At 40.1% G+C, this 23378-nt stretch overlaps 1 protein-coding gene across 1 annotated transcript in view; it reads left to right on the forward strand.

The window, feature by feature from the left end:
- OTUD3 (OTU deubiquitinase 3) overlaps positions 1 to 23378 on the forward strand; it is a 46054-nt gene that overhangs the window by 20841 nt on the left and 1835 nt on the right. Inside the window, exons 4-7 of the mRNA XM_007935651.2 lie at positions 3315 to 3437; positions 12252 to 12383; positions 12864 to 12960; positions 14415 to 14599. Coding sequence (XP_007933842.1) covers positions 3315 to 3437; positions 12252 to 12383; positions 12864 to 12960; positions 14415 to 14599 — 537 coding nt within the window. The remainder of the gene's footprint in view (positions 1 to 3314; positions 3438 to 12251; positions 12384 to 12863; positions 12961 to 14414; positions 14600 to 23378) is intronic.

Here is a 23378-nt window from a genome sequence, read left to right on the forward strand (position 1 = left end):
TTAATAGTATCAGTTGTTTTAAAATAGACAAATACAAGCAAATTAATCACCAGAAAAAAGAAAGCGAAAAAGAAAAAAATAAAAATAAAAAAAGAGAAAAAAAAAATCAGTGGAGGACAGGGCAGGGCACCCAGGCTCCGTCTGAGCACACAGACTGTGATGGAGTTCCTGTGGGTCTGGAATGTAGGTGGGAGTAGGGGATGGCCACACCTCTTTTCACCAAGCAGGTGTGGGATATAAGAGTAACGAGGAATGTCGTACCGTTTCAGTCTTGCAGGTCCTGAGTGCCCTTGGGGTTGCTGATGTTCTTAAGCCCCAGGAATCTGCCAGAGTGCTGTCTCTTTAAATATACAAAATAGTCAAGCCGCTTTTTAAACCTTCAAAATGGTGGCATCCTCCAGACCGGCAAAAGTCCACAGCTCAGCCCATCTTTCGCTTCACCTTCTCCGTCTGTTCCCCAGCCACCATGCACAGTCCTCCTTGCAGTCCCTGGCTAGCAGGGTGATTTTTAGGTTAATTCTTAGGTCAATTCTTAGGTCCTACCACCACTCGGAAATCTCCAAGCTGTCTGTGCTGTCAGGATCGCTCAGGATTGCTGCCAGACCGCAGTTCCGTATGTCTCCTTTTTTGGTATTTTCGCGCAAGTTCTTCTGCTAGTTGGGGTTTAGTCCACTTCTGTATCCTTCCCTTCAAGGCTCAGAGGTCTAGGATTATCTTCTGTGTCTGTGTTAATTGGTTTCCCTTTTCTTTGTTGAAGAGGGTCTGTGCAGTCTTTCTGCCTAGTCTGCCATCTTGCCCTAGTTCTATATGTTTTGACAGACATACAGTCTTATAACCACTGTCAACACACAGAATTCTTTCCACTTCCACAGAAGTTACCTCAGGCCCCTTGCAGTCATTCCTCCCCTTCCCTAGCCCTGGTGGCTATTAATCTGATTCGTCTCTTACAGTTCTGCCTTTCCAAAGTAACATGTAAATATACCTGGCACATTGTCCTTTTAACATTACACTACAACATAAATTAGATAGGCCATGGACTGGTGGGGGCTTTTACCTCACAGGGATGTAATAAACACAAGTGAAATAGTAGCTGTGTGTGGTTTTTGGTGCAGAGTTGCTAGACATACTGACACCAGGTAGAGCTATCATGTTTTTAGTGAGGCTCTCTCTTAAGGATTGTCTTTGAGCCAAGAATATTGGTTACCTTCTTTTTCATTGTACTAAATTTTTTGTCATTAAATTTATACAGTGTAACAGAAGTCATCCAAAGAATTTGCACATGCAATGTAATGATCCTATTCTTGAAGGAGACTGTTCAGTGCCAACCCAGCAACCAAAGTCTCCTCCATCGAGAATTTTACTTTTGTTGTTGTTGTTGTTGTTTCTTAATTACCTAGGTAGTTGTGGACGATAATTCTGTGTAGTTGGAATTTTTTTCATTTTTCTGTAGTGTTTGCTCATGAATTTCTAAATGTTGAAAGTAGATTTTTTTGACTGCCAGAAGGCTGGCGGTTCAAACCCACCAGCCACTCCTCGGAAGGAAGATGGGGCAATCTACTTCCATAGTGATACTGCCTCGGAAACCCAAGGAAGGTTCGCTATGAGTCGGGTTCAACTTGACGGCACATAACAACAACAACATGTAACGGTGTGCGTTTCACTGGTCCTTCCTCATTTAGCCCCACCCCAGTGAAGTATCTTATGAAATTTAAGAATTAAAACTACAGTGGTTGCCACTGTTACGGGCCTTTAAGAGCTCTTGCATTAATAATGAGTAGGCTAATACAACACAGAGATGCTGAAACCTACACCATCCAAACCACCACCCCACCCCCAGCCCCATTACAAAAGGAACACATGGAAACATATGCTCCTTGTGCAGAGTATAGAAATTTGTAACAGAAAATGGAAATTACCTGTAATTTATCTCTCTGTAAAAATCACAGTTTGGTTTGGTGACTGTTCTAGTTACTTTTTCCTATTCATACTGCATGTCTTTTTATTATTTAAATGTATAAATACTTTAGGGATTGTGTCATTCACAGATTCTAATAAACTACTGTTTGTTTGCCCAGTACTCTTCCTGGGAGACAGTTGGGGCTCTTTGTTTTGTATGTATCAAGACCAGATGTAGTGTTTAAACCTTCCGTTCTCTTTGGACTTTGAGACCTAGGTATTCTACTTGGAGAAAGCTTTGGCAGTTCTCATTTGTAGATCTGTGTGGCTCATGTTTGCTTTATAGCTTTTACTGTATGTTTAGATCACGAATCCTGTTTACATTAATGATATACCTTGCTCCCTGTGGATGGAGTTCTCGTGGTACAGGGGAAGGTATTTGGCTGCTAACCAGAAGGCTGGCGGTTCCAAACCACCATCTGCTCCATTGGAGGAAGATGAGACAGTCTACTTCCATAAAGATTTACAGGCCTTGGAAACAATGGGGGTTGTTAAGAGTTAGAATCAACTTGATGGCAGTGGCTTTTGGTTTCCTATTTGTAACTGTCAGTAAAAACAGGAAGAAGGAGTGGATGTTTTCGAGTACTGAGCTTGCTCACAATGTAATGTGATAGGGCTGCTGGAGAGAACTTATCACTTTTGGGGAAAATCTGTGTTTCTTTCTAAGGGACAGATTGAGAAACACTTAAGAGTTTTTGTGATGTTAGTGTTTATTAAGCCTGAACCTTACCCATTGCCATTGAGTCCATTCTGACTCTTAGTAACACTGTAGAACAGAGTAGAACTGCCCCATAGGGTTTCCAAGGCTATAGATCTTTATGGAAGCAGACTGCCTCATCTTTGTCCTGTGGAGGAGCTGATAGGTTTGAACACCAACCTTTCAGTTAGCAGCTGAGTGCTTAACCATGGTGCCATCAGGGCTCCTTAGCTGGGACCTTATTGCACAGCTCTAGGAGTACCTTTCTTGTTGACTTGTGCCCCAGGGCTGCCACTGTCATAGAACATGTTGCGGATGATGCCTCTGGAGTTGTGCAGTGTGGCAGTATTACTGGACTACTTATAATTTTGTTTGAGATTGATAAAATTGGGAGATGTTGGGTTTGTTGATATCTCCATGTGAATTTATTTTCATATGGTTGCATATTAAGTACATGGAGGCCCTCATGAGTGAGAGGAAATAATTAAAAAATTGTTTAAAACATACCCTATCATAGACCCACTTAGTATCTATGTAGAGCCTGATTACATCAAGGTATGATGAAGATGTGGGCTTCCTGGGGAATCCACTTAACAGATTTCTTGCCGTAACACGGCATTACCCAAGTCCTCACTGGCATCTCCCCTTCTTTTGCCCTCAGATTCGTGGAACAGATAAAAGCAACGGGAGGGAGTTACACATCGCATATCGTTACGGAGAGCACTATGACAGCGTTCGGAGGATCAACGACAATTCAGAAGCACCTGCACTTCTCCAGACTGATGTGAGCGAGGCCTTGGTACACTTCTGTGTCCTCTCAGCCCTGGGAGGACCACGTCTAGAGCCATAAGCCCTAGAGCTAAAAACCAGGGATATTTTTGTGGAAATTGAGTTTTAGAATCTAAGTTTGATTTTTTTTAAACTTGGGGGAGAGAGAGAGAGAGGGAAAAAATTTTTTTCATTCTTTTGCTTTCTCTAACAGCTGATATATTAATATAATTCATATGAAAATTTTATATTTTAAAATTAATTCATGCTTATCTAAAGTTTGGCAACTATAGAAAAGATAAGAAAATAAAAAGAACATAAAATCAGCTTTTGCTCAACACAACTTTTGCTGTTGTTTTGGTAGATTTCCTTTCAGCCATTTAGCATACTGTTTCTACTTTTTTCAATTAATACTATTGTATAAGCCTTTTCTCACATTTTTACACACTTTTGGAGGCATCATTTAAAAAATACCTTGAATTAGGTAGTATTTGCCCTTTGGTCAAAATTCACAATGTCTAACAGCATGTTGTTGTTGTTGTTATGTGCCCTCGAGTCAGACCCGACTCCTAGCAACCTCTCCTTGGGTTTCCGAGGTAGTATCATTACGAAAGTAGATTGCCCGACCTTCCTTCTGAGGAATGGCTGGTGGGTTTGAACTGCCAACCTTCTGGTTAGCAGTCAAGTGCCTTAGGCACTACGCCACCAGAGCTCATATAGTGAAAATCACTCCAGTTCTCCTCCCTAGAGGGAACCAGTGTTATCAGTATGTGGTAGAATCTTCCAGAGATACTTGATGTATTGAGCCAGTATGTGTGTCTATGCTCAGAGATGTGTGTGTATGTCTTTGCCATTTGTGCACTTCCCTGCACCTTCAGTCGTGGCATCCTGTGCATACTGTTTGGTACTGTGCTTTTTAAATTTAACATATTTTGGAATTTAGTTCAAACAATGTGCACTGTGTTATACATGAATCATTTCATACATGTATATCATATACAGCCACATATGTAAGTGTATCTGCAGGATACATTCCTAGAAGGTCCTTGTTGCATCAAAGGATATGTGCATTTATGATTTTGAAAGGTATTGCCAAATTGCTCTCTTTAGAGGTTTTCCCAGTTTACATTCTTACCTGCAATATTTGTTTCTTTTCTTATACCTTTGCTAACACATTGTGTTATCAGTTTTTTTTTAATCTTTGTCAGTGTTAGGACAGAATGGTTTTCAAGTGCATTTATGCCTCTTTCCCTATGCTTAAGACCTATTTGTATTACTATTTTTTTGTTATCTGGTCACCATGGGTTGGAATTGACTTAATGGTAACCAGCAACAATAACAAACATTCATTTTATTTTGCTCATATTTTTCCTATTAATGATTTGTAGAAATTTGATATATTAGAGAAATTAGCCTCTATCTGTGATAATGACTTGCAAATCACTCCCGCACACACACACAGTTTGGCATTTATCTTTTTTTTCTTTATCCCCCTGTGGTAGTTGTTAACATGAAATTTTAAGTTTTTAAATTTACCATGCTTTCTTGTATTTCTTTTGGGTTTTGGATTATGATTGGTAAGGATTTCCTCAGTTTGAGATTAAAAAGAATTCTCCCATAGTTTATTCTAATATTTCTGTGGTTTCATTTTTTAAAAAGGTTAAATCTTGGCTCCATTTGGAATTTATATTCTTAAGAGTGTGAGGTTTTGATCCAACTTTATTTTTTTCCTAGTGATTACCCAGTTGTACCCAAACCATTTATTAATTATCTACCTATTCCCCACTGATTTAAAATGCTCCTTTTTTCCCCATATACTAAATTCCCATGTGTATTTGGGCCTATTTCTAGACTTTTTGCTGCTTTTCTACTGGTCTCTGTTCATTTGTCAATACCTCATTATTTTAATTACTAAGTGTATGTTTTAAAATCTGGTAAAATTTTAAACTTATCGTTACTTTTCTTTTTTTATAATTGCCTGGCTGTTCTTGCTCTTTCTTTCTTTTTAAAACAATATGAATGTTAGAATTAGTTTGTCTAGTTGTAAAGAAGCCCTGTTAATTTTTCATGGAGATCTCATTAATAGTTTAACTCAAGGAAGAATTGACGCCTTTATGATGTTGAATTCTCTTTAGCCAAGAGTCTGGAAATCTTTTTTATTTGTTTAATGGCCATTTCTTATGACGTATAGGAGCATTTTCTTCATATAGACCATGTCTATTTTTTGTTGAGTTTATTCTTAAGTGTTTGGTGTTTTCTGTTACTATTATAAGGAAATAATCTTTTTATTTCTTTATATTTCCTAACTGGTTATTATTTGTAAATATGAGAACTGTTAGCAAAATGTTACTTATATTACCAGCTATCTTACAAAATTCTTTTTTTTAATTGAGGTGAAATTCATATAACATAAACTTAGCTATTTTAATGTGTATGATTCAGTAGCCCTTGGTATAGCCACAGTGTTGTGGCCCTACCACCTCCATCCACTTCCAGGACATTTCTATCACCCCAAAGAAAACTCTGGATCCATTAAGTAGTCACTTACCCCTCCTTCCTTCTAGCCTCCAGCAACCACCAATCTATGTTTTGTGTCTAGTAATTTACCTGTGAATATTTCATATGAATCCACCACTCTGTCAGTTTGTCATACTATGGTGGCTTGTGTGTTGCTGTGAGGCTTGAGGCTATGCCACTGGTGTTTCAAATACCAGCAGAGTCACCCATGGTGGACAGGTTTTAGTGGAGCTTCCAGATGAAGACAGACTCAGAAGAAGGAAGGGGCCATCCACTTCTCAAAGAATTAGCCAGTGAAGACCTTATAAATAGCAGTGAAAGCACTGTCTGATATATTCATGGAAAACTATGACTGGCCCTGAAACTTTGTCCCAAATAGTGCTGGGAAGATGAGCCCTTCAGGTCGGAAGGCACTCAAAATTCGACTATAGCGTCGAGTCAACCTTAATGACATGGATGGGAAGAAACAGCTGCAAACATCCATTAATAATCAGAACATGGAATATATGAAGTATGAATCTAGGAAAATTGGAAGTTGTAAAAAATGCAACAGAACACATAAAGATCAATATCCTAGGTATCAGTGAACTGAAATGGACTGGTTTTGGCTATTTTGAATCAGACAAGCCTATGGTCTACTATGCTGGGAATGACAAATTGAAGGGGAATGGTGTGGCATTCATCGTCACAAAATATGTTTCAAGATCTATCCTGAAGTACAGTGCTGTCAGTGATAGGATAATATCCATATGCTTACAAGGAAGACCAGTTAATACTGCTACTGTTCAAATTTATGCACCGACCCCAAAGCCAAAGATGAGGAAATTGAAGATTTTTACCAACTTCTGCAACCTGAAATTAACCAAACATGCAATCAAGATATGTTAATTATTACTGGTGATTGGAATGCAAAAGTTAAAGTATCACCTGTAGTTGGAAAATGTGGCCTTGGTGGTAGAAATGACACTAGACATCACATGATAGAATTTTACAAGCCCAATGACTTATTCATTGCAAATACCTTTTTTCGACAACATAAACAGTAGCTATACATGTGGTCTTCACCAGGTGGAATATACACGAATCAGATTGAGTACATCTGTGCAAAGAGGCGATGGAGAAATTCAGTATCTTCAGCCAAAACAAGGCTAGGAACTGACTGTGGAACTGACCATCAACTGCTCATCAACTGCAAGTTCAAGTTGAAGCTAAAGAAAATTAAAACAAGTCCATGAGAGCCAAAATATGACCTTGATTATATCCCACCTGAATTTAGAGAACATCTAAAGAATAGATTTGATGCATTGAACACCAGTGACCAAAAACCAGATGAATTGTGGGATGTTAATAAAGAACATCGTACATGAAGAAAGCAAAAGGTCATTTAAAAGATGGGAAAGGAAGAAAAGACCACAATGGATGTCAGAAGAGACTCTGTACTTGCTCTTGAATGGAGAGTAGCTAAAGCAAATGAAAGAAATGACAAGATAAAAGAGCTGAATAGAAGATTTCAAAGAGCAGCTTGAGAAGACAAAGTCAGATCTTCTAATGAAATGTGCAGAGACCTGGAGTTAGAAGACCAAAAGAGAAGAACGCACTCAGCATTTCTCAAGCTGAAAGAACTGAAGAAAAAATTCAAGCCTCTAGTTGTAATATCGAAAGATTATTGGGCATAATATTGATGGAAGGAGTGTACAGAGTCACTGTACCAAAAAGAATTAGTTAATGTTCATCTATTTGAGGAAGTGGCATATGATTAAGAACTGGTGGTATTAAAGGAAGAAGTCGAAGCTGCACTAAAGGAATTGGCAAAAAACAAGGCTCCAGGAATTGACAGAATACCCACTGAGATGTTTCAACAAACAGATGCTGCGCTGGAGGTACTTACTTGTCTACATCAAGAAATTTGGAAGACAGCTACCTGGCCAGCTGACTGAAAGAGATCCATATTTGTACCCATTACAAAGAAAGGTATTCCCACAGAATGTGGAAATTTTTTAACAATATAATTAATATCACATGCAAGTGATATTTTGCTGAAGATAATTTAAGAACACATGCAGCAGTTTATTGACAGGGAACTTCCAGAAATGCAAGCTAGATTCAGAAGAGGACGTGGAACAAAGAATATCATTGCTGATGTCAGATGGATCTTGGCTGAAAGGAGAGAATACCAGAAAGATGTTTACTTGTGTTTACTGACTATGCAAAAGCATTTGACCATGTAGATCACAACAAATTATGGATAACATTGAGAAGAATGGGAATTCCAGAACACTTTATTGTGCTCATGAGGAACCTATACATAGACCAGGAGGCTGTTGTTCGAACAGAACAAGGAGATACTGCGTGATTTAAAATTAGGAAGGGAGTGTGTCAGGGTTGTATCCTTTCATCATACTTACTGACTCTGTATGCTGAGCAAATAATCTGAGAAGCTGGACTGTATGAAGAAGAACGAGGCATCAGGTTTGGAGGAAGTGTCATTAACTATCTGCAATACGCAGGTGACACAACCTTGCTGAAAGTGAAGATGACTTGAAGCACTTACTGATGAAGATTAAAGACTACACTCTGCAGTATGGATTATACCTCAATATAAAGAAAATGAAAATCCTCACAACTGGACCGATAAGCAGCAGCATGATAAATGGAGAGAAGATTGAAGTTGTCAAAGATTTCATATTACTTGGTTCCACAGTCTATACCAATGGAAGCAGCAGTCAAGAAACCAGATGACGTATTGCACTTGGACAATCTGCTGCAAAAGACCTCTTTAAAGTGCTGAAGAGCAAAGATGACTCTTTGAAGACTAAGGTGGGCCTAACCCAAGCCATGGTATTTTCAGTTAACTCATATGCATATGAAAGCTGGACAGTGAATAAGGAAGACTGAAGAAGAGTTGATGCTTTTGAGTTGTGGTGTTGGTGAAGAATGCTGAAAGTACCATGGACTGCCAGAAGAATGAACAAATCTATTCTGGCATAAGTGCAGCTGGAATGCTCCTTGGAAGAAAGAATGGCCAGACTTCATCTCGCCTACTTCGGTCATGTTGTCAGAAGGGCCCATTCTCTGGAGGGAGGATATCATGCTTGGTAAAGTGGAGTGTCAGTGAAAAAGGGGAAGCCCCTAAGTAAGATGGACTGATACAACAGCTGCAATGACGGGCTCAGGTATAGCAAGTGTTGATAGGCTGGCGTAGGACTGGGCAGTGTTTCTTTCTGTTGCACATAGGGTTGCTACAAGTCGCAACTGACTCAGTGACACCTAACAATAACGACAATTTCATATGAATGGCATTATGTGCCTTTTTGTGTCTGGCTGCTTTCATTTAGCATGTTTTGAGATTTATCCATGTTTGTAGCATATATCGGTACTTCATTCTTTTTTATGGCTGAATAGTACTCCATTGTATGTATGTACTACATTTTGTTTGTCCAGTCATCTGTTGATTGACAGTTGAGTTGTTTCTACCTTTTGATTATTGTGAACATTGCATTAAACATTGGTATACAAGTATATGTTTGAATCCCTGCTTTCAAGTCTTTTGGGTATATCCCTAGCTGTGGAATTGCTGGATCATGTAGTAATTGTGTATTTAACTTTTTGAGGAAGTCCCAGACTCTTTTCCACAGCATCTGCACTATTTTGCATTCCCACCAGCATTATTCCAATTTTTGCACATCTTTGCCAATAGTTATTTTTTTTTGGCTATCCCCATGGGTGTGAAGTCGTATCTTATTGTGGTTTTGCTTTACATTTCCCACCAGCCACTCCTCAGAAGGAAGGTTGGGCAATCTACTTCTGTAGTGATACTGCCTCGGAAACCCAAGGAGGGGTTGCTATGAGTCTGGTGCAACTCAATGGTACATAACAACAACAACAATGATTAATGCAACACTCAAGCCAGCACCAGGTGGTCTGTTACTGTATTTCAAATACCACTGGCATTTCAAATACCATGAGGGTCACCCATGGTGGACAGGCTTCCACAGAGCTTCCAGACTAAGACAGACCTGGTGACCTGCTTTAGAAAATTAGCCATTGAAAACTGGATCACAGAATATTGTCTGAACCTTTTTCTCAGTTATTTTGGATGCATCATTGGAAGGTCACTGGAGGAGGACATGATGCTTGGTGAAGTAGAGGGGCCAGTGAAGGCAAGGGAAATCCTTAATAAGATATATTTACATAATGGCTTTAACAAGGCACTCAAATATGCCATTGATCTGGAAGATGGCTCAGAACTGGGCAACATTTCATTCTGTTATGCATGGGGTCTCCATGAGTCATGGTTGACTTGACAGCATCTAACAACAATAACTAATGAAGTTGAGCATCTTGCCACGTGCTTGTTGACCATTTGTATATCTTTGGAGAAATGTCTGTTCAAATCCTTTGCCCATTTTTTAGTTGGGTGGTTTGTCTTTTTGTTCTTGAGTTGTAATAATTCTTTAGGCTTCACATTAGGTCCTTATCAGATATATGGTTTGCCAGGATCCTTTTTGGTAGTAGATTTTTGGTTGATTCTCTTTGTTTTTTCAGGTATATATCATCTGCAAGTAGTGATAACCTTTCATCCTCCTTTTTAATTTTGTAATTTTAATTTTGGCTAATTGGCATTGACTGTTACCTCAAAGGCATTGTTAAATAATAATGGTGGTAGTGAAAATCCTTATTGTGTTCCTTACATTAAAGGGGCTGAAGACATCATTCTAAAAATTTACAATGGTTATTTAACATTATGAAACTTATGAAACCTTTAGGTTTTTTCAGTTATTTAGTTATTTCCTTTGGATAAATTTCTAAGCTGTGAAACTACTGGATCAAATAATAGTGATACACATTGACAAATTGCTTCCTAAAAGCAGTGTCTGAGATGCACTGAGGTGTTGTTAGGTGTTGTCAAGTTGGTTCTGACTCATGGCGATCCTGTGTACGACACAATGAGATACTGCCCAGGCCTGCACCATCCTCACAATTGTTGCCATGCTTGAGCCCATCATCACAGCCACTGTGTCAGTCCATCTCATTGAGGGTCTTCCCCTTTTTTGCTGATCCTCTATTTTACCTAGCAAGACTGGTCCCTTCTGACAACGTGACCAAAATATGAGAGATACAGTTTGGCATTCTTGCTTCTAATGAGCATTCTGGCTGTACTTCCTCCAAGATAGATATTCAGTATTCAATATTCTTCGCCAACACCCCAGTTCAAATGTATCAGTTCTTTTGTGGTCTTCTTTACTCATTGTCCAGGTCTCACGTGGCATAGGAAGGAGGCTATTGAAAAATATCATGGTTTGGGTCGGGCACATCTGACCTGATATCTTTGCTCTTAAAACTCTTTTAAGAGGTCTTTTGCAGAATATTTGCATGTGTGATAACATCATTTGACTTCTTGACTGCTGCTTCCATTAGTGTTGATGGTAGATGCAAGTAAAATGAAATCCTTGATAACTTGAGTCTTTTCTCTATTTATCATGATGTTGCTTATTGGCACACCTGAGGTGGTAATTTTATAATGAGTTGCTTCTTATTAATGTTCTAAGGAATATTATTGCACATTGCTGGACTCTACTTATTTTACATGCACAAGAAATAGATGTCCTTGTCCATTTACCCGTCTCCCTGCTTTAATCAGAAGCAGAGAGGTAAAGTGAGTAAACAGTCACAGAGAGAAAATTTTAGCTTTTATGGTTTGGGCTTAGGTTATAAAGGCCTCGCGGATGCAGAGTGAACTGCTCTTTGTGGTTTTAGAGTTTGGACTGACAGGTTCCCCTGAGTGTTGTGGTATATACCTGAGTTTAGATGTTTGTGCTCAGCTGTGGCTGTCCAGTTGGCACAGGAGTTTCAGAAGGTGCTGTTGGCCACAGAAGGTCTAGGGAACTAGATGAGAGTTCTTTGTGTGTGTGTTCAAGACAAGTATTGTTCTGTTGCAAAAACTCAATGCTAATGTAGAAGAATCTCTGTTGTTGATAAGCTCATAGCTCTGAAAATCAGTGGAGACAAATGTGTGCTCCCCGAGTCAGCAGTCATTGTCAAAATCTTGGTATCTAGGAAGTGCAGGAGCTGTAGTACCCATCTTACTGAGCAGTTCATCCCATGTCTTGGGCCGTTCTTTTTAATACTTTTCTTGTGGCCTGGAATCTCAGTGTCTGAGTGGATTTTAACCTAGTCATTGCTATTTCCTTTAAGATAGTTTCTTTCCTCCTATGTATTTGAATGTGTTTGAGATTAGAGTGACTTCCTATGTTAAAGATTCTGAACATAGTTCACCAGAATTCAATGATGGTGATTCTTTGTTTCCTTTTAGTTCCAGATGCTTCATCAAGATGAATCAAATAAAAGAGAAAAGATCAAGGCGAAAGGAGTTGACTTTGAAGACGACCTGAGAGATGAAGTAGAAGATGCTGTCCAGAAAGTCTATAATGCAACTGGATGTTCAGTTAGTATTTCTTTCATGCTGTAAAAATGCTTTCTAAACAAGTGCTACCGTGCCTGGTTCACTGGTAGTTTTATGGCACCACGCCAGCATTCCAACACCTGGTAGGCCAAAACAGGTCCATGAGATTTGTAGTTTGATTAGGTTATGTGATGAAATGTAATGAAAGCTGTTTATTCCTTTCCCAGTTATGTGCTAGACTTACCCAATACTGCTCAAAATTCTAAGGAAGTATGCAGTGTTAATTTCCTCTGACTAGTGTGAAAAGTACAGTTTTAGAAAGGGGATTCATTTATTAATGTATGTTAAATGGTTTTTTTAGGTGACCCACTTTATTGAAAATTAAGACATTTTCTAAATGGAAAAGATCTGGAAGCCTTGGCTCAACTCTCACTATTATTTCTCTTTGTTTATCAAATTATATAAGTAGAACTGCTTAGAGTATATCTAGAGTCTTGAAGTATTTCTTTGTTTCTTGGATAGGATTTTAATTTAATAGTCCAGAACCTGGAAGCTGAAAATTATAATATTGAATCTGCAATAATTGCCATGCTACAGATGAACCAGGGGAAAAGAAATAGTAAGTCCATGATTGATGCATAAGTTTTCAAAAGTGATTTGTGTTGGTGATTTTACAGACACTTATTTTATCACAAGTAGTAGTTGATTGTCATTCATTCATTCATTCAGCAATTTCAGTATGCAGGCATTTTTTTACTGGGTCCTGGGTTAGGCAGTAAACAAGACCCAGGTCCTGATTCAGGGGGGAGCTCTGGTAGTGTAGTGCCTAAGGTATTTGACTGCTAACCAGAAGGCTGGCGGTTCAAACCCACCAGCCACTCCTCGGAAGGAAGGTTGGGCAATCTATTTCCGTAGTGATACTGCCTCGGAGACCCAAGGAAGGGTCACTGTGAGTCGGATCCGACTCGACAGCAGTGTGTTTGATTTTTTGGTTTGGTGTATGTGTAGACAGGTAACTTAAGTAATAGTACGTAATGGAGTCGGGGGGGAGGGTACAAGGTACTAGGGTACTCGTGAGGCAGCCACCTGATCCAGTCCTGGAGGGATGGACAGTGCAAGGGAAGACTTTATCCTTCCAGAGATAAGATCCTCTTCTAAAACCAGATAGCTGAAATAGAATGGCGTGAAATATCTTATTTTTCTGATAGAAATACGTAGATTAATAGCATCTATTAACATGTGTAATTTAGGTGTTCATTTATTTAATGATTTTAATAAATACGTATCACCAGATATTAGGTGCCAGATACTCCTGTCATTACAGTTCTCCATGTGATTAGGTCTTTTATCCACTTTATATTTGTTGTGCCTTCTTAGAAAGCTAGGTCTTTGGAATTTAGAGCAGCACTATCCAGTATCTGGGCTGTCCAGTATGGTAAACTAACTAACTAATTCACTGCCATGGAGTCGGATCTGACTCATAGTGTCGGCTCCTTGGGTTTCTAAGGCAGTATCTCTATGGAAGTAGATTTCCCAGTCTGCCTTTCAAGGAGTGGCTGGTGGGTTTGAACTTCCAGCCTTTTGGTTAGCAGTCAAATACCTTAGGTGCTATGCCACCAGAGCTTCTGTCTAATATGATAGATAGTTGAAATGTGGCTAGTGTGACTAAGCAACTGAAATTTAAATTTTAAGTAATTTAAATAGCCACATGTGTATTGTACTGGACAACACTGCCTGTTTCTTTTTGTGTTTTGGGGTGGAAATGAAAGAGTTCCCTTAAAATTTGATGTTTATCTGGTAAAATAAAGCATTTACATTGTTATTGGGAAGCTGATGATAAGGCTTGTCAACAGGTTATTTTTTATTTTACTCTAACAAAATTTACCAATCATTTTATCCTGTGTTCTTCACTGTATTGACTTGATATTAAAATTTTATCTCTAGGAATCTTGTTCTCCAAATGATAGTTATCTTAGAGACCTGGATAATTTTGGAGTCATTTAAAAAAAAAATCTCATTGTGTAATTATCTTAGATTCTTAACTAATTTTAATAAAATGTTTTTCTTTGGAAGATGTAGAGGAGAACTTTGAGTCCAGCAGCCGAACGTTGAAGCAGTGTGGCCCTTTCTGGGAGGAGGGTGGCTGTGGCACCAGAATCTCTGGAAATCCGGGCTTAAATGAAGGCAAGACTGAAAACAATAAGGCACGGGCCAGTCCTAGTGAAGAAAACAAAGCAAATAAAAATCAACTTCCAAAGGTATGAGAGGTTGAAAGGGAAATGGTGGGCTGCTGTAATTCTGTGGCAGTTGGTGGGAACTTGGAATTCATATTAGTATGTCTGTTGACTTACAAAGATAATTATTGTAGAAATATGAGGAGTACATAAAGATATATCAGGAAGCAGAATGAAGCATTCACTCATGGTCTTGTCCACTTTGATGTATGCAGTGAAGATTGGAAGGAAGTATACATTGAAACTATTTTGTATACAAATTTATAGCTATTTTTTTCCACCTCGCATTATTTTATGGGTGCTTCCCATGTTAATATACATTATTTTATAAATGCCATCCTCTGCAGTGGACAACTCTTATATATAAATCTTTGTCTTTTGCATTGCTTTATTGGATAGAGTCCCAGAAGAGCAATTAACAGCTGGTGGTGGTTCTTTGCTTGGTGGGGTGACCCAAAACTTCATTTCTGAAGGGTCTGGGCCATTAGTACTCATACCAGAATTGGATTGCTCTGGTTTTCTGTCGACTTTAATCATAGGGCATGGTAGTATGAAGAGAAGTCCTAAGGAATCTCCTGTATTCCAGACATGTACTCTTCTTTACCTCCATTATGTAATATCAATCTAGTTTTCCCTTGGTAACCAGGATCAGTCACACCAGCCAATACAGTAACTCCCTTTTTTGCTGTTGATCAGAGGCATAAGAAGCTCAGAATGGCTGGGTGGCATTCTTAATTTCCAACTCAGTGGAATTAGTATTGTGTTTCTAGGTGGGAGTATTCCAGCCTTTGGAACTAAGACCTCTAGACCCTCAGCATAGGGTTGCAGGGACAGGAAGCAAAAATTTTACACGTGGGTCACTAGGAGTAATAGTGGTCCCACTCCCATTTCCACTTTGAATCTTGACTGTTGGAGAAACAACACTATATATGGGACACTGGTGTAGAGGATATGCAGCCTCCTGGAGAACATTGCTCCAACCCTACAAGGTATTGCCACCTAGCTGGTGCTGTAACTGTATCTTTAGAAGGCCATTCTATTGTTCTACCATGCCAGCTGTTTCAGGATGATAGAGAACATGGTAAGACCAGTGAATTCCATGAGCATGGGTCCATTGCCATACTTTATCTGCTGTGAACTGAGCCCCTTTATCCAAGGCAGTGCTGTGAGGGATGTCATGATGGTGCATGAGGTGTTCTGTATGTAAGTCCACGGACAATAGTTTTGGCAGAAGCATTGTATACAGGGAAGGCAAATCCATCTGTACCCAGAGTAAGTGTTCCAATAAAACAAAACTGGTATTGTTTTCTGTGATGGAAGTGGTCCAGTGTAATCACTGCCATGAGGTTGCTGGATGATTGCCTTGAGGAAAAGTTCTGTATCACACACTCAGTGTTGGTTTCTGCTGCTGGCATATTGGGTACTCAGCAGTGGCTATAGCCAAGGTGGCCTTGATGAGTTGAAGTCCATTTTGTTAAGCCCCTGCATAATCTCTACCCCTGCCCACCATGGCCACTTTATACATGAGCCCTCTGGGCAATCACAGGAATGGCTGGGGAAAGAAGATGACTGGTCTCCACAGAACGTGTCATCCTGTCCACTTGATTGTCTGCCAAGGTCACCCTTTGGTGAGCATTCACACAAGACACAGATATCTTCACTTCTTTGGCCCATTCAGGAAGGTCTGTCCACATACCTCTTCCTCATACCTCATCACTGATTTTCCAATCATGTTCTTTCCAAGTCCTTGACCATCTAGCCAAACCTTTGACCACAGCCCATGAATCAGTATATAATTACGTATCTGACCATTTCTTCTAAGGAAAATGAATAACCAGGTGCACTGCTTGAAGTTCTGCCTATTGAGAGGATTTTCCTTCACCACTGCCCTTCAGGGAAGTTTCAGAGAGGGACTGCAGTGCTGCTGCTGTCCACTTTTGAGTGAGACCTGGATATCATGTGGAACCATCTGTAAACCTGGCATGAGTTTTCCCTTCCTCTGTCAACTGATCATGAGGAAGTCCCTATGATGGCATAGGTACAGACTGGGAGAGGTATGATAATATGACTAGAATGGAGACCATGGGCATTCGGGCCACTTGTTCATGCAACTAATTTGTGCCTTCAGGTCTTGCTCAAGTCTGGTGTCTTATATACCACTTCCATTTAATAATGGAAGGCTGCTGTGCATGTCCAACTTTATGACTCTGTGGGTCAGACAACACCCAGTTCATGATGGGCATGTCAGACCATGTAGTGACTTGGTGGTCCATGGTTAGTAATAAGCCAAAAGCGCTTTCTCAAAAAAATAGTTATCTTCAGAGGACGACAGGGCTTTCCTCCAAAATCCTAAGGGTTTGTGCTTTGACTTATTAATAGGGGTCTGCCATTTACTAGTCGTCATTATTGTTTTAATGTGCCATCGAGTCGGATCTGACTCATCGCGACCCCTCCTTGGGTTTCCGAGGCAGTGTCACTCTGGAAGTAGATTGCTCCATCTTCCTTCTGAGGAGTGGCTGATGGGTTTGAACTGCCAGCCTCCTGAGTAGCAGTCGAGTGCATTAGGCACTACGCTACCAGAGGTAGTAGGGACTTCCAAACAGTATCTTTATCTGACACTACCATTTCAGACACAGTTGAATCAGCCGAATAGTATGCCTCAAGTGGCAGAGTAGTTCGCACAGTGGCCTGAACCTGTTACAGAGCTTTTTTTTGTTCTGGGCCCCACTCAGTGCTAGCAGCTTTTCAAGTAACTTGATAAATAGGGTGAAGTAGCACACCCAGTGAGGGTTATGTTACTTCCAGAATCCAAAGATGCCCATCAGGTGGTGTACCTCCTTTTTAGTTGGTAGGAGCGGATGCAATAATTTATCCTTCACTTTAGTAGGACTGTCCCAACATGTACCACAATACTGGGCCCCTAGAAATTTCACTGAATGGGAGGTGCCTGAATTTTTGTCAAGTTAATTTCCCACCCTCTAGCATGGTAGCGTAGTGCCTGAAGCATTTGACTACTAACCAGAAGGCTGGTGGTTCAAATGTACCAGCTACTCCTTGGAAGGAAGATTGAGCAACCTACTTCCATAGAGATACCACCTTGGAAACTCAAGGAGGGGTCGCTATGAGTTAGAATTGACTCGACGGCAGTGAGTTTGGTTTTTGGTTTAGCATGCAAATAGTAAACTACTGCTCACGTGTCAGTTTGTCCTACTGTGGTTGTTGCATGTTGCTGTGATGCTGGAAGCTATGCCACCAGTATTTCAGATACCAGCAGGGTCACTCATGGTAGACAGATTTCAGTGGAACTTCCAGACTAGGGCAGACTGGGAAGTAGGGCAGGGCTATCTACTTCTAAAACAATTGGCCACATGAATGGCAACTATACACATGGACCTTGCTAGATTGAACAGGAATCCAATTGACTCCTGTGGAAGAAGTGATGGAGAAGCTCAGTGTTTGTCAAAACAAGGTTGTAAGCTAAGTGTGGAACAGACCATCAATTGCTCATATGCAAGTTCTAGTTGAAGCTGAAGAAAATTTAAACAAGTCCACAAGAGCCAAAATAAGACCTTGATTATATCCCATCTTAGTTTAGAGACCTCTGAAGAATAAATTTGACACATTGAACACCAGTGACCAAAGACTATATGAGTTGTGGGATGATACTAAAATCATCATGAAGAAACCAAAAGGTCATTAAAGGACAGGAAATGAAGATAAGAAGACCAAAATGGATGTCAGAAGAGACTCTGAAACTTGCTTTTGAAAGGAGAATAGCTAAAGCACGTGGAAGAAATGATGAAATGAAAGAGCTGAACAGAAGTTTTCAAAGGGTATCTTGAGAAGACAGAGTAAAGTATTACAGTGAAATATTCAAAGACTTGGAATTAGAAAACCAAAAGGGAAGAACACACTTGGCATTTCACAAACTGAAAGAACTGAAGAAAAAATTCAAGCCTCGAGCTTTGAAGCATTTTCTGGGAAAAATATTGAACGATGCAGTAAGCATCAAAATAAGATGTAATACACAGAGTTATTATGCCAAAAAGAAGTGGTCAGCATTAAACCATTTCAGGAGCTAGCATATGATCAAGAACCAGTAGTATGGAAGGAAAAAGTCCAAGCTACATTAAAGGAATTGGTGATAAACAAGGCTCCAGGATTGACAGAACATCCACTGAGATATTTCAACAAATGGATGCAGCAGTGGAGGCACTTACTTGTTTATGACAAGAAATTTGGAAGATGGCTACCTGGCCAGCTGACTAGAAGAGACTGATATTTGTGCCTATTCCAAAGAAAGCTGATCCAGCAGAATGTGTAAAATATTGAACAGTATCGTTAATATTACATGTAAGGAAATTTCTGCTGAAGATAATTCAAAAACATTTGCAGTTCCTGTTTAACAGGCTGGACTCAGAAGAAGGCAGGGAATGAGGGGCACATTGCTGATGTCAGAGGGAATCTTGGCTGAAAGCAAAGGAAACCAGAAAGATGTTTACCTGTGTTTTATTGACTGTGCAGAGGCATTCGACTGTGTGAATCATAACAAATTAGGGATAACATTGTGAAGAATGGGAATTCCAGAACACTTAATTGTGCTCATGAGGAATCTGTACATAGATCAAGAGGCAGTTGTTCGAACAGAACAATGGAAAACAATGGTTTAAGATCAGGAAGGGTATGCATCAGTGTTGTATCTTTTCACCATACTTAATCTGTATGCTGAACAAATAATTGGAGAAGCTGGACTATATGAGCATGAATGCAGCATCAGGACTGAAGGAAGACTCGCTAACAACCTGTGATCTGCAGATGAAATAACCTAGCTTGCTGAAAGTGAAGATGATTTGAAGCACTTACCGATGAAGATCAAGGATTCTAGCCTTCAGTATGGATTACACTTCAACATAAAACAAATCCTTGCAACTGGACCAATAAACAACATCACGATAAATAGAGAGAAGATTGAAGTTGTCAGGCTTTCATTTATTTGGATCAACAATCAATGCCCATGGCAGCAGCAGTCAAGGAATCAAATGACATTGCATGGGGGCAAATCTGAAAAAGACCTCTTTAAAGTATTAAAGAGCAAAGATGTCACTTTTTGAAGACCAGGGTGCGCCTAATTCAAGCCATGGTATTTTCAGTTGCCTCCTGTGCATGTGAAAGCTGGGCAGTGAATAAGGAAGACTGAAGAAGAATTGATGTATTTGAATTATAGTGTTGGTGAAGAATATTGACAATACCGTGGACTGTCAGAATAACGAACAAATCTGCCTTGGAAAAAGTCCAGCCAGCTTGCTTCTTAAAAACGAGAATGGCCAAACTTCATCTCATGTGCTTTGGTCATGTTGTCAGAAGGGACCAGTCCTTGGAGAAAGATATGCTGAGTAAAGTAGAGGGTCAGCGAAAAAGGGAAAGACCTTAATGAGATGGATTGGCACAGTGGCTGTGATGATGGGTTCAAGCATAGCAAAGATTGTGAGGATGGTGCCGGGCCAGGTATTATTTCATTCTGTTGTACATTGGGTCATTATGATTCAGAGCCAACTCAGCACACAGCACACAAACGTCTTACCTGTGATTCTAGAGTCATTGGTACTTCTTCCTTACTTGATCTGATCAACATAATGTCATTAATGTAATGGAACAGTGTAACATCTTGTGGGAAGGAAAGGCAATCAGGGTCCCTGCAGACTAAATTTTGACAGTGCTGGAGAGTTGATATACCTCTCAGGTAGGACTGTGAAGGTATGTCGTTGGCCTTACCAGCTGAAGGCAAACTGCTTCTGGTGATTCTTCAAAACTGGAATAGAGAAGAAGACATTAGCCAGCTCAGTAGCTGGATACCAGGTACCAGGAGATGTAATAATTTGCTCAAGCAGTGCAACTATATGTAGAACAGCAACTGCAATAGAAGTACCACCTGATTAACTTTACAATAATCTACTGTCATTTTCTGAGATTCATCCATTTTTTACACAGGCCAAATAGGCTAATTAAATGCAGGGTACCCCTTCATCCTTTAAGTCCTTGATTATGACACTAATCTTTGCAGTTGCTCCAGGAATGTGATACTGGTTTTGCTTTACTGTTTTTCTAGGTAGGGGGTTCTCATGGCTTCTATTTGGTGTTTCCAACCATAATAGTGCTTACTCCATGTGTCAGGGATCCAGTGTGGGGGTTCTGCTAGTTGCTGAGTATGTCTTTACCAATTATGCATTCTTCAGTTGGGGAAATCACTACAGGATTGGTTCAGGGACCTACTAGACCAACTGTGAGATGGACCTCAGCTGAGAGTCCATTAATAATTTAGTCCAGTAATCCTTGGAAAGTCTGTTTATTTCATTTTCCCCAATGAACAGTCACTCTTGTAAAAGACCCTTTGGGGAAGGCTGAGAGAAAGATTAATAGTATACATTTTTGGCAGTGTACTGAGGTCCTTCCTCAAGGGGATCCAGCCTCTTCATTCAAGGGGTTATGGGTCTGTAAACTGGTTCAAGTCTGGGAATCAATTGAAGTCTGTGACTCTTCATTCTGGTGATTCAGTTAGACTGTTATTCACTTGACCTAGAATTCTCCTTGTACAGATAAGGTAAATATTTTCCATCTATTTCCTTTTTAGGGATGGCATGCCTAACTAGACAGTGCCATACATCCATATGAGTCAGACTGTTCTGATTATTGGTTTTGACTGCTGTCCATTACAGTAACCACACCCACCTTGTCTTTGTTGATTAAGTGCTGCCACTTGGCCCCTGCCACGACAGGGTCCAGTTAGCCCCATTGTAGTTAGGTGTATTAATTCAATTAGGGCAGTTCCCATTGTTGGATCTGGCTTACATAAAATAGCAATCATAACAATCTTCAAGGATGCTGGGGGTTCCCTTCACAGATTTGCTCCTCACCATTGTGATAAAAGATGTGTCCTCTGGGCACTCCATGTGTGGGTTTGTGGGTTTAATCTGAGAAATCCACTCTAACATGCCAGTTTCCCTAAACCTTTGGGATACCTTCTTCTGTAGTATACCAAAGCAGGTCTGGTACTTCATCGTGACTTAATGTAGGCCACTGCATAATCTTTGCTTCAGTAAACCAACCAAATAAACTATTAGATACTTTTCTAACCTTCTAACCATGTTGAATGAAGAATCTGTGCTTGTTGTTAGGTGCCATCAAGTTGGCTCTGACTCATCGTGACCTCATGTACAACAGAATGAAACACTGCCCAGTCGTATACCATCATCATAATCCTTGCTATACTTGAGCCCACCATTGCAGTTGCTGTGTCAATCCATCTTGTTGAAGGTCTTCACCTTTTTTGCTGACGCTCTATGTTCCCAAGCATGATATCCTTCTCCAGGGAATGGTCCCTTCTGACAACATGACCAAAGTAGGTGAGATGAAGTCTGGTCACAGTCACTTCCAAGGAGCATTCTGGCTGCACTTTTCCAGGACAGATATGTTTGTTCTTCTGGTGGTCTGTGGTATTTTCAGTATTGAAAATCATCAACTCTTTTTTGGTCTTCCTTATTCATTGTCCAGCTTTCACATATATAGGAGGTGATTGACAGCACTATGACTTGAATTTGGTGCATCTGAAATGCTGAAGAATCTGTACTTAGCGGGCCCAAATCAATAAACCTACACTGATCCAACTTTATGTTCTACACACCATTATCCAACATCCTTAGGAGCCATTACCACACATATTCTCCAGTTTTCTGTTTGTACATGTTAGAAAAAGCAGACAGTTCTTTTGGAAAGTATCATACCTCTTCCTGGGTCATACTTTGAACTTACTTTTTGGGACTCACTGGGACTTAAGTCTAGTTATAGGTCTATGGGTGGTGGAGGTGGTTCCTGGGAACATTCAGCAGTGTCTTGTAAGACATCTGCCTCGGGCAGTGCTCCAAACAGTGCCCAGGGTGCCACCCCAAGTGATAGACAGTGACTCGTCAGGCACAGCTGGGTTAGTCTCATCAGATAATGGGTAAGAGGGCTGCTTCTGCTGGCAGGAGTGATTCAGTGGAATTTACAAGTTCAGTGTTCCCAGCTTCCTGATTACCTGCCCATATATCCCCATTCCAAGTTTCAGGATCCCATTTCTTCCCAATCAGTGCTCTCACTTTAACTTCAGACACCATTCGAAGTTGGGAATTCAGGGTTGGTGGTGTAATTCAGCTACTCTTAGGGTAAGACTCTGGATTTGGTTTTCAGCAATATCAGTTCTGTTAGTACAAGAAATAAGGCTTTCTTCCATGGCACAAGTGGAAACATTAAGGTCTTTTATGAGGTACTTGAGCTGTGACTCTGAAGCCCTGAGCTCATCATTCTTTAATTATTTTGTCTAGAGTAGTAGGACAAGTAACCAGTTTGCTTATACTCCCCTTTCTAACAAAATCTCAGGAAAGTATCAAACACATTACCTAGAGCCTCATTTCTCACCAATATATAATCTGTTTGTGGTGATATTTTGCATATTAATATTGCCACCTCATGCCATGGATTAGCAGTACCTTCTTTATTAAGACTCTCAGGCAGTCATTGTTGTTGTGTTGTTGTTATGCGCCATCGAGTCAGACCCGACTCATAGTGACCCCTCCTTGGGTTTCTGAGGCAGTATCACTACAGAAGTAGATTGCCCCATCTTCCGAGGAATGGCTGGTGGGTTTGAACTGCTAGCCTTCTGGTTAGCAGTCAGAGCTCCCAGTGAAGCAGTCATTAGCACCTTTAAAACTAGTCAGACTTTAGAACCAATTTAGATGATGTATCCTTATTTAGGAGCTCTGGTAGCATA

Source organism: Orycteropus afer, unplaced genomic scaffold (assembly GCF_000298275.1).
Source record: "Orycteropus afer afer isolate SDZICR_OR568_19922 unplaced genomic scaffold, OryAfe1.0 scaffold00031, whole genome shotgun sequence".
Lineage (NCBI taxonomy): Eukaryota > Metazoa > Chordata > Mammalia > Tubulidentata > Orycteropodidae > Orycteropus > Orycteropus afer.